The sequence below is a fragment of the Pelodiscus sinensis genome, chromosome 2 (assembly GCF_052426305.1).
Source record: "Pelodiscus sinensis isolate ZL-2025 chromosome 2, ASM5242630v1, whole genome shotgun sequence".
Classification (NCBI taxonomy): Eukaryota; Metazoa; Chordata; order Testudines; family Trionychidae; genus Pelodiscus; species Pelodiscus sinensis.
The window spans coordinates 242,236,984-242,253,238 of record NC_143053.1 but is presented as its reverse complement, the minus strand read 5'-3'; the positions used below and the strand labels follow the sequence as shown (position 1 = coordinate 242,253,238).

Here is a 16,255-nt window from a genome sequence, read left to right as displayed (position 1 = left end):
GTACTGTATTCCAGTATGGGCTCACTTATCGCAATAAGGATCAATGCATAACTTACACCACACATTATTTCAGGCACACTTAAATCTTCTCTACCATAGTGACTGGTTCCCTGCAACATTGCTCTGCCCTACGTTTGCAGAGAGGAAAATGTAGTAAAGCTTGTGATGAAATTGTATAATATGTCACATCTACTGGAAAGGTGATAGGGAACAGCCAGCATGGATTTGTAAAGAACAAATCATGTCAAACCAATCTGATAGCTTTCTTTGATAGGATAACAAGTCTTGTGGATAAGTGGTGGATGTGGTATACCTAGACTTTAGTAAGGCATTTGATACAGTCTCGCATTATATTCTTATCAATAAACTAGGCAAATACAACTTAGATGGGGCTATTATAAGGTGGGTGCATAACTGGCTGGATAACCGTTCTCGGAGAGTAGTTATGAATGGTTCACAAACCTGCTGGAAAGGCATAACAAGTAGGGTTCCGCAGGGGTCTGTTTTGGGACCGGCCCTGTTCAATATCTTCATCAACGATTTAGATATTGGTATAGAAAGTACGCTTATTAAGTTTGCAGATGATACCAAGCTGGGAGGAATTGCGACTAATCTGGAGGATAGGGTCATAATTCAAAATGATCTGGACAAATTGGAGAAATTGTCTGAGGTAAACAGGTTGAAGTTTAATAAAGACAAATGTAAAGAGCTCCACTTAGGAAGGAACAATCAGTTTCTCACATACAGAATGGGAAGCAACTGTCTAGGAAGGAGTACGGCAGAAAGGGATCTAGAGGCTATAGTGGACCACACGCTGACTATGAATCAGCAGTGTGATGTTGTTGCAAAGAAAGCAAACATGATTCTGGAATGCATTAACAGGTGTGTTGTGAGCAAGACATGAGAAGTCATTCTTCCGCTCTACTCTGCGCTGGTTAGGCCTCAGTTGGAATATTGTGTCCAGTTCTGGACACCGCATTTCAAGAAGGATGTGGAGAAATTGGAGAGGGTCCAGAGAAGAGCAACAGGAATGATTAAACATCTATAGAACATGACCGATGAAGGAAGGCTGAAAGAACTGAAAAGAGAAGATTGAGGGGGGACATGATAGCCGTTTTCAGGTATCTAAAAGGGTGTCATAAGGAGGAGGGAGAAAACTTGTTCTCCTTGGCCTCTGAGGATAGAACAAGAAGCAATGTGCTTAAACTGCAGCAAGGAAGGTTTAGGTTGGACATTAGGAAAAAGTTCCTAACTGTCAGGATAGTCAAACACTGGAATAAATTGCCCAGGGAGGTTGTAGAATCTCCATCTCTGGAGATATTTAAAAGTAGGTTAGATAATTGTCTGCCAGGGATGGTCTAGACTGTATCTGGTCCTGCCATGAGGGCAGGGGACTGGACTCGATGACCTCTCGAGGTCCTTTCCAGTTCTATGATTCTACTGTTAATTAAAGACTTTTAAACCCAACATGTGGTCATTTGCCTGTACATTGTCTGTTGTGAATAAGTTTACTGCAGAGGTGTCATGGCAAGCTTAATTGTCTGTAGAAAAAGTGAAAAACAATTATCTTATCTTGGATCCCACTTCAACCCAAATTTGATTGACCATGAAGGCAATGGAGTCTTTTGAACTGGTTTCATAGTGGACATGGAATTTCAGTGATATTTTAGAGACAGTCCACTATGTCAGTGTGGGCAGTCACAAACTGACATATTGTTGAGGACTGCAAAATGACTCAACTTCCTGGAAGTATTCGTACCTTGAACATCATTGTTAAGAATGCTGTGGCTTGGCTTGATCTGACCAGTTTGCATATACCACCAAAAATAAAAAATAAAAGAAAAAAGGTCTGTTTATTGTAGAAGGAAGACAGAATGGGAATCTCTTTTCATGGGAGTTTTCCATGCTCTTAATCGTCTTTGTCTCCCTTCTCTGAGCCTCTCCCATTCTTCAGTATACCTTCTGACATGGAATAACCAGTATTGTTCACAGTATCCAGAGGAGGCTGAATCATTGATTTATATTTAGCTAACTTCCAAAGCTCTCAAAGAAAGGATTATCAATCAACAATGTTTAGAAGGCCCCTGGGTTGATCCAGATAATCAAGACAAAGTCAAACTGAGAACAGCCTGCTAGGCAATTCTACTATATATTTTAATTTCACAGTTAAGAGATTTCTAGAGAGGTTAATAAGAAAGCCTGTCACTGAATCACAACCCTTAATTCAAGCCAAACACTTTCCTTCCACAGAGAACCATGGAGGGATTCTGTTACTGGCTGTTGGAAAGAGATGGTGTCAGGGGACCTTTCTCCATACTACCAGCCAAAAGGCAGAAGAACCTTTCCTTTTCTCACTATCATCCTCCCCCAGTCCTCGTATTCCTAGTTCAGTGGTCGCCAACCTTTTTAAGCACTAGATCACTTTTTGAATTTAAGTGCAATCCAGGATCTCCCTCAAATCCAAATATCCTTGTCCCATCTCCTTTGTGCTCCTTGCCCTGCCTCTCTCTGAGGCCCTGCCCCTTCTCAATCCATTCTCCCTCCCCCCTCGCTCACTTTCACCAGGCTAGAGCAGAGGGTTGGAGTGTAATTTCTGGTCTTGGGTTAAGGGATTTAGAGTGTGAGGGGCTCTGAGCTGAGCTTGGGGCAGGCAATTGGGTTGCAGGAAGGGGTCCTAGGTACAGGTTCTGGGAGGCTGTTTGGTTGTATGGAGGCTCAGGGCTAGGGCAAGGGCTTTAGGTATAGAAGAGAGTTTATGACTTGGGTAGGGGTTCAGGATGTGGACTCCAGTTGGGCACTGCTTACCTCAGGTGGCTCCTGGGTGGTGGTGCAGTGGGGCTAAGGCAGGCTCATCCCTGCCCCAGCCCTGCACCACTCCCAAAAGCAGCTAACAAACTTGCTCTATCCCTAGTTCTGTTGTGCCCCCTCTCTGCTCTGGAGATAGGATACAGGGTGGGAGAAGAGAGCACCTTGACATCAGCACCCTCTTCTCCCTCCCCTGTCTTGCACAGCACGCAGGAGGCTTGGAACTGGGGAACAGTTCCAAGGCAAAGGACCAGAGATGCACAGCAGTGGGAAGAGGAGAAGCTAAAGTGCTGGCACTTGATAGCCATGTGGCCAAACCAGTCATGATCACCCGTTAGAACCTCCAAGATCTACCAATAGATCCTGATCTACTGGCCGGTGACCACTATCCTAGTTACTGTGAAAGATCAGTTGTCTCTCCTCCCTTATGCAAATATTCTGCCTGATACATTTAGGAGCCAGAGTTTGGAAAGCACACCTGTAGTACTATAGCTGGGTAGGAATGCCTGCATGCTACCATACCCATCCGCTTCAAGCTCTTCCATTTGTGGGCAGAAATCAGTTGGAATGGAGAGCTGTGGGGCTAAAAAGTTTCAGGTCTCAGTTCATGGAGTGGGGAGGAGAATGGTTTGCCCCCAACAAACATTTAACTAAAGAATGAAGGAAGATTTGCAATATGATAAAGATGAACTGTTCCTTCTTGGAAGTAATAAGTAAGCCACTTATGAGACCTGTATGCTGGCAGAACAATGCAGTTCAGGAAAAGCAAGAACAGCCCAAATAACATGAAAAAGCTATGTAGCAGCCTACAACTAGGTTACCTAGACTAAAAACAGTTTGCACAGAACAGAAATAGAATTATATCAGCCTGAAATATCAAAACAAAGTATTTACTTGATCAAAACAGCTATTTATTTAGAAGGCAGTAATCCCAAACAGCAATACAAAAATCACTTGTATTTGCCTTCAGCAAAAATAAATAAATAATGTAGAATGGTTGAGCAAACACTAGAGAAGGAAAAACCCAATTCACTTAACCATTTGGTTATATCATCTGCATCAAACTAGACTTCTTCCAACTAAAAAGAAAAAACCTATTGGGCTTCTCTTAAAATAAATGACTTGTTCTTTGAAAGGCTTCAATTATGTGTGTTCTTTCAAAGTTTCTTTTCTGCGGTCTTGCTGTAGTCATTTTAGAGAAATGTAAGTGATGGCAATTGGATCTGTATGCTGAAATGTGACATCCCCTAGCAACCTGAATTTGAAATGCAACATTAAAAAGGCAAGATCATTCCTGTTATGATGGAACATATTAGAGCCACTATTGCCAAAAATATTTAATGGTAAAGTAAAAATATGAAATAACATCTGCTTCAGTTTTTATTTTTTTCTTATTGTTTTGTAGAATGTTCAAAAGAAGGGGCTCTTTTTGTTTTTTTACTTATCAGGAGGTTATTGCTCCTATGTTTAACACACACAAATGTCTTGGTAAACAGGCACTCTCACCCCTCTTTAGCTGGAATCTTTGGAAGAATCTGAACACTGATATCTCATGAAGCTTATCCCTCCCAAACATTTTTCCTGAGGCTTATTTGATACTGCATAATTTTTTTTAAAAAAAATCAAAGAACAATTTTTTTTTCTAGTTTTGCTTTTCAGAGTCTGCCTAGTTCTTACAGGAGTGCTATGTGATCATGTCAGAGTAGTGAATCTCTGGAATAAATTGCCTCAGGAGGTCATGGGAGCTCCATCACTGGAGATATTTAAGAACAGGTTGGATAGACATCTATCAGAGATGATCTAGATGATGCGTGGTCCTGCCATCAGAAAAATTCAGGTTCTGCTCATCTACAGTCCCATAACATCTCAGAGGGGCTACGTCTAGACTGCATCCCTGTGTCGACAGAGGGATGCAAATCAAGTACGTCAAAATTGCTAATGAAGCAGGGATTTAAATATCCCACGCTTCATTAGCAGAAACGTGGCTGCCACTTTTTTTTTTTTTTTTTTTTTTTTGATATGGAGCTTTTTCGAAAAAACAAAAACAAACCCAGCAGTCTAGACATGGATCTGTCAAAAATAAACCCTTTTTCAACAGATCCTGTATTCCTCAAAAAATGAGGTTTACAGGATCTGTCGAAAAAGGGTTTATTTTCGACAGATCCACGTCTAAGCTGCTGGGGGTTTTTTTTTCGAAAAAGCTCCGTGTCGAAAAAAAGTGGTGGCCATGTTTATGTTAATGAAGTGTGGGATATTTAAATCCCTGATTCACTAGCAATTTTGACATGCCTAAACTACATCTCTCTGTCGACAGAGAGGTGTAGCCTAGAGATGCCCAGGAAGTGAAGATGCGGAGAGCTGTGCCTGCTCGTCTTCCCTCACACTGGCCTATTGAAAGGAACTGACAAGAAGTATGTAGCAGGAAAAATGCTGCTTCTTGACATCAGGGAGACATATTGTACCTGGGCTCCTCCCAAGCAGTCCAGTTCTACCCTAGCCCCAACAGACAGGATCTTCAGTAGTCTCATGTGTTTAACTAGTCAGACTCCCTCCATTCCAGGAATTGTGATCTGACTGCACTCAGTTATTCTGGACCTTTGGTTAGAGGTCTCCCACATTAAATTAGAAATGAATAGCTTTATCTAGTCTAAATGAACTGGGAAAAATAAATTAATTGAATGTGTATGGCTCATTTTGCTGTTGGATGTTCCATGGACCTGTCAGAGCATAATACTATGGTATTGGACACTTTAGAAAACCCTAAGTCAGAGAGAGAGAGAGAGAGCAAGCAAACAGAGAAGGAACAGGACTGATTTTCCTCTAACTTCTACTGTTGTAAATCACAAATAACTCCAATGAAGACAATGGAGGAGAAATCAGATCCCCAGCACTGCTTTTTAAGGAATGTAAAGATGCACCCCATGGGACTGCAGATCAAATACTTCCCAATCCATTAGGCAAGGTTGGCTCTCTCTGCCTTCTCGGTATGGTACAGGCATTGTGCCATAATTGATTTACTACAGGGAAACAATCCACTGCACTGTGCCTGAGAGTAGCCTGAAACAGCTCGAGCTAAACTGGCAGTTAGCCAGTGGTGTCAGCGCGATGAAATTGGGGCAGTTCTGGAAGGCAGGCACTTGGTGAGCCAGAGTAGGGGTCAAGACCTTGTCATTCAGGTAGTGGCCATCACATCAGGCAGAAAAGTGAGAGTAACTGCTGTTGCAAGCTCAGAGAGATGCCCCATCATTGCCAGGGAAGTATAATTGTTGGGTGCTCCTGTTGAATTGGTAAAGAGAAGGGATTTGACCATTTTTAGTTCCAGTTGCTTGTTATTACTGCTGCCACTCTTGCCACCCAGAAGACCAAAATCCGGAAAGAGTATCTCTGAATAAGAGGAGCTTCTTTTCAGACCCGAAATTCAGAGAAAAAAGGCAGGAAAGATAGTTATAGTTACCTTCAGTGTCCAGAGGTACTGACTATTCAGTACACTTTCCTAAGCAAGGCTATAGTTTGTGTTTGGGAAAGATGGATACACTATCTAATAATTAAAGGATAATCACTAATTTAAAACTACTACTCCCACTAGTTTTTTCTTAGCCTTCTCCTGTACCACCAATGAACAAATGAATTATAGGAAGGAACTAGCTTTTTTTATTTGTTCTGTTATGGGCTATGACCAGCTATGGTACCTATAGACAGTAAAATAATAAAGATGACTGAGTTCTATAGAATAAATTTAAATAACAAATTTAATGGGAGAAAACAAACCTCCCTTCACTCCCTGCTGCCACCCATCCATACCAGTCAGGTTTATGGACAGCTGGCTCTCAGAAAGATTGGAATGAAATGAAGTGCCTATGTCCGTCTGGCACCCTCTCTTCCAAGGAATAACAACAGGAGTTCAGTATATACTTCATCTTCTTTAGTAGGCCCTCAAAGAACAACTCTCTCCAAATCTCCCACTTCCTTCTCCAACAAAAGTGTTCTAGCATGGACTGCAGTGCTCACATTACAACAATCATGAAACTATTTTGGAGGATGATGCCTGCCTACAGTCAGGGTGAGTCATTTCTCTCCTCCTAACATTCAGCAAGTCTCAAAAGTTTATTTCTCAATTTTCATATTTAAAAATAATACATTTTCAGTTGATAGCTGAATGTTACTGGAAGGGTAGAAACTCACGCTAATAATATGCAGACTCTGCTCTCCAAAGATGTTCCATAGGGCTTACAATATAGGCAGGACTGTTCATGCTAGAGCATTTAATCAAAGAAAGGGGTACTAAATCTAAATATTTGGCCTTTCAGAAGCTAACAATTAAGTTGGACATTTTTTATTAAACTTTTTCTGCAGGTCACTTCAATGCTAGGAGTACAATAGAACTGTTTGACAAATTTCTAATGCTTTTAAACTCACAGTATCCTATAACTATATTACTATTTCATACATCCTTCTGCTATAACAGGTAGTGAAGTGGAAGTCACATATTCCACTGCACTCTAGTAGTGTGAATCATCCTGTACAGTTAATCAGATAAAATCTGATTAAGAGTTAATCGCACCTTTGTACACCACTTCTTTTGCCGCATCCTCTGTTAGCCATCTATTTAACTAACTTTAATGAAATATTTACCTCCATACACCCACTTTAAATTATTTGCCCTGATATTACCACATTTAATCACCTCACATAATTCCCTTTTTTATTATTATGCACCATTTTTGTATTGAATATACTCTGTGGCATATAAAAACTGTCCCGTACTATGGATCAAGATTTTATGTTACAATGAACTATATAAGTTACATTTATATAGGATTATTTGCTTATTCTTAAAACAAAAATCCAGTTAATTAAAGTATACAAAATAGTTTATACTGGGAGTTTTCCTAACACCAAAAAGGCTCTAAAAAAGAGCAACTTTGAAAAATATATTTATGACAGAGACCAATGTACTTTTGCTTGATAGGATATTGAAGTCTGTCTTGTCACTTTATACTCCCATGTGAGTATTTATCTTTTATAAGAACACAGAAAAATTATGTTTTAACGCTATCATTTATATTGAGGGATGATGCACAAGTGATTTGTATATATCATGCGTGCTATAATACTTAAGGTATTTTTGAATTTCTCAACTTGTCAGATTACTTAGTCACAAAAAAGATCTTGTTTTTTTTCTTCATCAACAGAAGCATATTAGGTTGCACTGTTCCAGAGAGTATTGATAGGCCAACACCATAATAAGGCAAATATATTAATTGTGAAAATTGTATATCTATTAAATATCAACGTGTAGATCACATACAGAGTCTGAAATATCTAGCTACACCATAGTATACCCATATCTGATGATACAAGACTGGCAAGATAGTCAAATTAGAAAAGCATGACTCTGTTGGAGTCCTTCTATCAGATTCTGTTAAAAAAATTGGTTTTGGCAGAATCAGTTTTCAAATTATTTAACAGGCAACTGACATACATTATTTTTTAAAAAGCTGTTTCAAATCATAAATGAGAGCAGAATCAGGGGCTTCCAGTCACGGAGAATTTTACTATTGGCTTTGATATGGGCAGGACCAAGACATTATTAAGAATACATTTTACGACAAAATATTGCATTTTCCCTTATTACCTGATTTTGACAGGTAATCTGGGTTCTACAAAAGTGGAGTATATCACTACCCACTTGAACTGATAGCATTCAGTACTTTTAATGTCAACAACTCTTACAAGAGCACTAGAACCCTGAATGCAGACCTCACAAAGTATTTCATTGTCTTAATCTCTCATTTTCTGGTACATCTCCCAACAAAGAAGTTCCTTTACTTCACCCTTGGAGGAAGTAAATATGTTCTTCTGTGCTTCAGTAAACAAAACTTAATAGCCCTAGAAATTGTATCAGTATAATAATAGAGCTCACTAATCATATATCTGAAGGTGTGCATTTAGCCTCAACCATAGTGATGTTGCATGGACCACTAACACTGATGCAAAGAAACCATATTCACTAGCTAAGTTCTCCAATTCAAAATATAAAGCAAGCAAGTAACTTTACATCTCTGTGCAATTCAGCAATCCCCCTCTATGCAAGGGTCAAAAGACAGGTACAGTTGGACTCGCAATACTTCTCTGTGAACTGACAGAGCATTCCTAAACAGTAGGAAAAGCTATGTAGCACTTTAAAGACTAACAAGATGGTTTAATGGGTGATGAGCTTTCGCGGGCCAGACCCACTTCCTCAGATCATATTCCGGAATATGATCTGAGGAAGTGGGTCTGGCCCGTGGAAGCTCATCACCTGTTAAACCATCTTGTTAGTCTTTAAAGTGCTACATAGCTTTTCCTTTTGTTTTAGCAAGATCAGACTAACACGGCTACCTCTCTATTCCTAAACAGTAGCAGTCACCAGCATAAACCATCATTATTTTAATAAACTGCACGCTAATGGGAGCAGCGACAACTAAGATGTGCACTTAGTGGCACTGTTTGCAGGCTGCCCCTAATGCCTGTTTTCCTCTGGGTTACGTCCCAAAGGCTTCAAAGTGCACAAGAAAAATCTGCTCAGTGTTGCAAACTAAATCAAAGAGTATTTGCTGAAGATTCCTACAGAGCTTCTGCCCTAATGTTGTGGAAGAAGGAGTGAGCTTGCCCAATACTACATTTGCTTTCCAAAGACGATCAAAGCAACAGGAACAACAAATACAAACATGACAGAGAGAAGGGGAAATAAGGACATCTCTTTAATGATCTCTGAACTACACTGATTTAAACCACCAACTATACATATAACTGGACAAGAATATGAAAAGTACAAAAAGGTACACAAAATATTTGGTCTGGGTCTATGAATAAATTGTGTTTTATGACATATAACATTTGACAAGATAGACAACCATTAAATTTGAAAAACTGTTTGATCACATCCTAGCAAAACCAACCTACATCTTTTCTTTGCAAATGGACAAATTAAATCTGAATAGCACATTTATCCTTCCAAATGTTTGAACCATATTTTTTAAATATTCTGTTAGGGATGGCAGAACAGCTACAGCCAAAGGCGAGCTGTTACCATTATATAACCTCCGAAAAATCAAGGTAACGCAGATATTTCAAATTTGTTTTGCACTACTAACTGACAGGTTCTTGGAAGGCCAATTTTCCCCCAAGTTTTAAAATGGTTGAAACTTTTATTTAAAGTAGTTCACACACACACTATGTATACAAGACATATTTCCGCTAGGAAAAAATAACTGATTGTTCATAGCAGAGCTACGTTTCATAACATTCATTCTGTCTCAGCGCCTTATGCAGCAGGCTACGTGCACAGCATGGCTATTACACAGACTTTGTATAGTTAGATTTGCATTGTAACTGTCACAGATCTGATACAATATCAGAAGACTGGACTGAATCCCAGCTCCCACTAGCAGTGTTTCTACAAAGGTAACAGTGAATGTTGACAATACAGTTTGTTTTTGCTTTCTCCCCACATACAGGCTACAAGGAGACCCCAAGTTTTGAAAGAATCCTTCTATGTTCACACGTAAAAATGAAGAATAAGAAAGGAGAAAAATCTTCACTGATTTTTTTGTGGCTGAACTAGGTTAAATCCATAATGTTTTTGTTAAGAATAGAAAAAGTAGGTGGGTCTTGTTTATATGATAAGAAGATCCTCCCAATAAATATAAATGTCAAAATGTTAAAGAGTTCTTCCTACTTGACAATTGTATTTACCAGTTGATTTTCTCTCTCCACTTAATTGCACAGAAGTTAAATCTGATTTGCTATTTAAGCTGCAGACAATAGTGCATTATCAATCTGTCATGCCTTAAACGTCAGCAGACATATTCTGCATCTACCCAGCTAATATTCAATTATGTCATATATTTATTATACATATGTGTTAATTAAGTGGATAGCTAGGAAACTGTTTAAAATTGATAAGGTAAGAAGAGTTTATATTTGAACTTCTTGTATTCAAATTTCAAAGAAACTTTCTGGGGTTCTTCTCCTCCCAAAATATTAGTAGGGCCTGCAGGTTCATCTTTAAGAGTGCCAGTCAAGATCAGGCAACAAGATCATTTGCTTCTCCTTATTTCCATATTTGTTTTGATGATGCAATGCAAAATTTCCATCCCTCAAACATTACAGATACATCTTAGATTTAGCCAAATTCAAAGCAAAATTATTTTTACTCGAAGGACAAGGGCTCAATATTCCTCCCATTGAAGTCCCTGGGATTTTGTTACAGAAAAAAAAAAACAGCAAGCAAATGGTTAGTCTGTAACAGACTAACACAGCTACCCCTTGAAGCTCCTGAACATACAAGACACTGGGATTTTGTCACCTTCTCATTAGAAAGAGGATTGGACACTACAGACACACTTGGCTAGATCACTGCTTGATGAGAGTAGCAGTAGCATCACCAGAACTGTCTGAATGTTACCTTTGGCTCCAATTCTGGTGGCTGTTCCTGCTACCATTGAACTCAGAAGTAAAACTCCCATTGACTTCATTGAGAAAGACCAAGATTTTTAGGAATCGAGAGCCAAATCATGCCTTCCCCCCCACTCCCAGTAGTTCCACTGTTAACCAATGGGACTTCTTAGGAAAATGAGGTTAGTAGGATTTAGTCAAAGAATGTCAATTTTATCTTTAAAACGGAATATATTGTTAGCATTTACATATTTTGTTTCAGAAAACAGATCCTTAGATCTTATTTGTAGCAAATTTTTTAAAATATAAAAATCTGGCAAGAAGAAATGAAGCGCACATTTCATTTAGCATCTGGATTACAGATTCTTATTAAACAAACCAGAGCTCATTATAAAATCAATATCAATTTAACCACCATGCCCCCAAGAGAAATGGCAAAAAAAGGTCACTCCATGAAATTCAAACAATTTTCCTGCTGGAAGGGCACGATTTTAATTACAGATACTATTAATTAGAACTGTCACTGGGAAGACTGTCCTGTTAATTATCACAAATTCAGTTTCAAGTGAGATTTTATAACCTGGAGGGCTTTAAAAAAAAATAAGAAGTCTTACATTCATGTTTAAGTGAAGAAAAAGATTACCTATCTAACTGGAAGTCAATAGCAGGTTTCCTATTTTAAACCTTTTTTGCTTCTCTAAAATAAACCCCACTCCATATTGACATGGTTTTCTTTACCACAGACAACAAAACTAGTTTAGAAATTTGTCCATACTTAGTCTTAGAGAGCAGGTTTTATTGACAATTGCTAGCAACCCTTTCTGCCACTTTGATAAATCCAGACTTTGAAACTAAAGTTTTAAGCTTTCACAATTAGATTTCTTCCCCTTGCTTAGAACTAAAGGTAAAGTCATTCCTTTGAAATGCTAATAGCCATGTGTATGTTTGAATTCACCAGTTCTTTACTGAAAAATTCTCTGGACTGCTTAGCACATCTGAACCCAGGAGGAAATCATCTTTACCACAATTACTGAGAGCCTTCAGAACTTTTGAGTGAATTTATTCCTTTTAAGACTTATAGTTTCAAACTTCAAACTACTCCAATTTACCACAATACAGAAAGAGCACTGTTTGATCTTCAGTACAACTCTGGGAGGTAAAACACTTAATGGCTTTAATTCAAAAGCACCACTAAATAGAATATATTTCGTTTTTTACAATTACAGAGAATTAATAGAAAGGCAATCATATCTTGGAATAATACATATAAAATAACATTCTAAATGTTTTGGGGCCCCAGACGTGTAGCTTCAGGGTGTAACATCTATGTTTTCAGACAGCTAACTAACCAGGAAATAAACACTGATTATTCTAAAGTAACCCTCCCCCCCCCCGCAAAAAAAAAAACAGGCAGTTGTCTCTCAGCCTACTGTTTCTGAAACTGCACGCTCAATATTTCCATTGACTTTTGATTTATTTCAGAAAATTCGGGTGAAATATCCCTGTAATACTCGACACACATCTGCTCCCATTATGCTCCTGGAAACAGTCCTGGGTATACCTCCCCATCTATCAGCATTATATTTCACTTTATCTGAATAACGGCAGAAGGTGGCAACAGATCGGGTCAAAGGCTCTTTTCATATCAGACCCAAGAAGTCGATGATTCAAAGAGAGAGACGTTTCCCGACAACTAATGCGCAAGCCATTCCCCAGACCCGGAGGAGAGTTTGGTTATGAAAAGTGGCAGGGGGTGACAGATTACAGATATTCGTGTTAATTTTCGGAGAGTTCTACGTTTCCTAGTCGATGCACCTTTCCAGCAACTACAAGAACTGGCCAGATTACTAGCCCGCAGTAAAAAGCGGTTACGAGGTATCTGCGGGGCCCTTACCAGGGTGGCTCCGAGCCTGCGTTGAAAAAACAAAGCCACACCCTTAACTATGAATAACTGATCTCTCGCCCTTGGGGCTGAGAAATGATCCTCTTAAGTGTCGGGGGAGGGGAGAGAAGAGCTGGAAGCACAGCCAGTCCTTACCTGGTACGCAGCAGGGGCATCTGAGCCCGTGTCGGTGCCCAAACCGGACAGCTTCTCTTTCAGCCTGTGATGAGACTGGTGGCGGAGGCAGTAGAGGACCCCAGAAATGACGAGGACCCCAATAATGCAGGCGATGGAGAGAAGGGTGAGGATGATGAATTTGGTGGAGTCTTCATCTTCTTCGGCGCGGTGAGGGAGAAGCTTCAGTTTGCTTTTCTGTCGGGGAGGAGAAAGAAGCAGCGACTGAGCATTTGCTATAGACACTTCAGAGAGACAGAATTTGCCACTGAAGGGAGGGAAAAAACACTTCAGCTCTGCGGTTTTAAAACTACGCCGGGAAAAACACCAAATGGGCACAGATGCAAAGTTTCAGTCAAGCACCAACCGGAGAGAAACGGGCTCAGCAAAAACCAACGGGACACGCAAAGATGAAAGCATTTGTTTTGTTGCTGCTTTAATTTTAAGACCAAAAATAAAAAAGAAGAGTACATGCCTCTCTCACGTACCTGGTCTCATTCTGTAAACATTTGCATAGCTAATGGATTGAAACGTCTTACGATCAGTCCTACCACTGGGTAATCAGAAAAAAATATTTCCAACAATAAGCACTTCACGTCTGCAGTAAGTGTCTGCACTGTAACTATAGGCTGATTGCTTTTATTTAAGTTAACGTAGAACAAGAAATCCCTCTGGTTGAATGATAAGCCACCCTAAAAATTGTTCAGTTTGTTTTTAAAATAACAGTACTCAGGACGGGTCCTGAGTATCTCAAATCACGAGTGAATGGTTTAAGTTGTATTTATGTGTTATGGGCTTGGGGCGTTATAATCAAACATCCACTTTTTTCCTTGAGTAAAAAGCAAACAAAACAAGAAGTAGGTGCTGGTCCTTAACTTCTGTAGAAGGAAAAAAAAGTAACAAACAATGCCAAACTCCTCCAGAATTTTAAGCCATAGGAGAGAATCCTTCTGGTACATTTCACTTGTCTCCATGTGCTAAAAAGTTGTACAATAATTTCCCCTCATTAGCTTCATTATAAGCTATATTAGCAACAATTAAAAACGCAACATGAAAATGAAAAGACCAGGCACGCAAATTGCAGCAAGACTCATTTGGCCAGCATTCCCCTTTTCACAATTACCAGGGAAATGAATTGAAAAGCACGCCCCTGCCTCCGTCCTGGTTGCTACAAGATGAGAACAATTAGCAAACTCCTTTCCACCACCTAATTTCGCGTGGTAACAAAATGGATTTTTCCTCATGAATGCCTGGCCGGCCTATTCATTATCTCTCCTCTATTAGTAATTTTCTGCTCCGTATTCAGATAGCCAGCTCTTAATTTCCTCCTGTCTTGCAGTGTACACAGTGGCTCTTATGTCAGGCCCGGTCCATTTTTATCTTGTAATCATAAAGGCCACCAAAGCAATTATCGCTGGTCTTGACTGTAAAAGCTTGTCATTAATTAGCCTCCTTGCCTTCACAGCGCCGCGGATTAGCTGGAGCTGGGGCTGAGTTAATGGAAATGCAGGTTCAATACGGCTCCCAGATCTCCTTGCCTGGCTGAGCTGAGCACAGGAGGCTCGTTAGGTCTGTGAGCCCCGGGAGGTGGAGTGAGCGGGGTGGGGGCAGGCGCTGGGATGAGCACACAGCGGCTTTGCAGTGCGGGGGCGGCTGCAAAGCCCCCTTCTGCCGGCGCCGCCGGAGCCAGCGGCACTTTTCCTGCACCGGAGCGCAGGGGACTGCGCTGGCTCCCTCCTCTCACGCCTGGCTACAGCTGCGAGCTCCCGGGGAGAATTCCCTCCCCCTCTTTCCCCCCTCCCAGCTCGGAGCGCCCCTCCTCCAGCCCCGCACGGGACGGGCCCGCGCACCAGCGCCCGGGCAGGGCAGACGCTGGCACAGCCGGGAACAGGCTGGGGGCCACACCCGCACTCTCCTCCTCAAGCGCCTGCTCGCCCGAGCTCGGCGCCTCGCTCCCTACAGCGCCGCAGCCCGGCGCGGGACACCCTGCTCCCCTCCGCCAGGCTCTGCCCAGCCAGCCCAGCCCAGGGGACACCCCGCCCCGCTGCAGCCTGCTCCCTGAACGGCCTGGCTGAGCTAGCCGGAGCAAACCCAGCTGCCTCCCTGGCTGGGCACTTCCCCCTGCCCCTTGGGGCGGGACAGGCCACTGGGGTGTCAACGGGGGCTGGCGGAGCGGAGCGAGCCCCTTTGGTGACAGGCGAGGCAGCTCCAGGCGGAGGGGAAACCCCGGGTCACGGAGCCCGCTCCGGCCCTGGCAGTTGAAAGCTTTTCCGCGCTGCCATTAGCATGTCAGTGAAAGGACTTTGTCCCCTCCGGGGGAGCGGGAGCGGCCGCATCTGCATCTCAATAGGACATTCTGGGCAGTGGCCGCGCGCCGCGCCGCTCCCCGCGCTGGCGGACAATGCTCCGCTCCCAGCGCCGAGCGAGGTGTTTTTCCAGGCTACGCAGGGCCTGGAGCTCCGTTCAACAGCAGCCCTACCTCCCTTGCAGCGTTCTCCAGCCAGGGGCCACCTGCCACCTCGGCCGCTTCCCCCAGAGAAACGAAGCAAAGGCCCCGGAGTGAAACGCCCGCATGAGGCCAGGTGTGGCGGGCCGCTCTCTTCCCGCAGCAGAATCGAGCCCCACGGTTTATTTTCCAGCGCGCTACCCAATGAGTTGTGAAAGTCTCCGCTCTGTGCAGACGCACATATCAGCCTGAATACGTAGCCACTTAAAGGGACACCATCAACAAATGTATTCGGTTAAAAAGAAACACAGTTAACAGCAGTGTCAGCCGCTGCCCTTGCCCCCGAATCCCCCGCCACTTTCCGTCGTTCCATGATCACGTTTGAAACAATTTTCTCTCCTGGGTTTCTACTCTCACAAATAACAGGGGAAAGGACTAGAGAGGAGAAAGATGAAAATGACCAGGCGACGTGCTGTCAAATGGTCCAAGTAAACACATTCAAAAGACGG

The 16,255-nt window shown here is 41.8% G+C and overlaps 1 protein-coding gene across 1 annotated transcript in view; it reads right to left on the bottom strand.

Moving 5' to 3' along the window:
• PTPRN2 (protein tyrosine phosphatase receptor type N2) overlaps nt 1-16,255 on the bottom strand; it is a 944,343-nt gene that overhangs the window by 126,955 nt on the left and 801,133 nt on the right. The window contains exon 13 of the mRNA XM_075922745.2: nt 13,283-13,498. Within this exon, the coding sequence (XP_075778860.2) occupies nt 13,283-13,498 (216 nt within the window). The remainder of the gene's footprint in view (nt 1-13,282; nt 13,499-16,255) is intronic.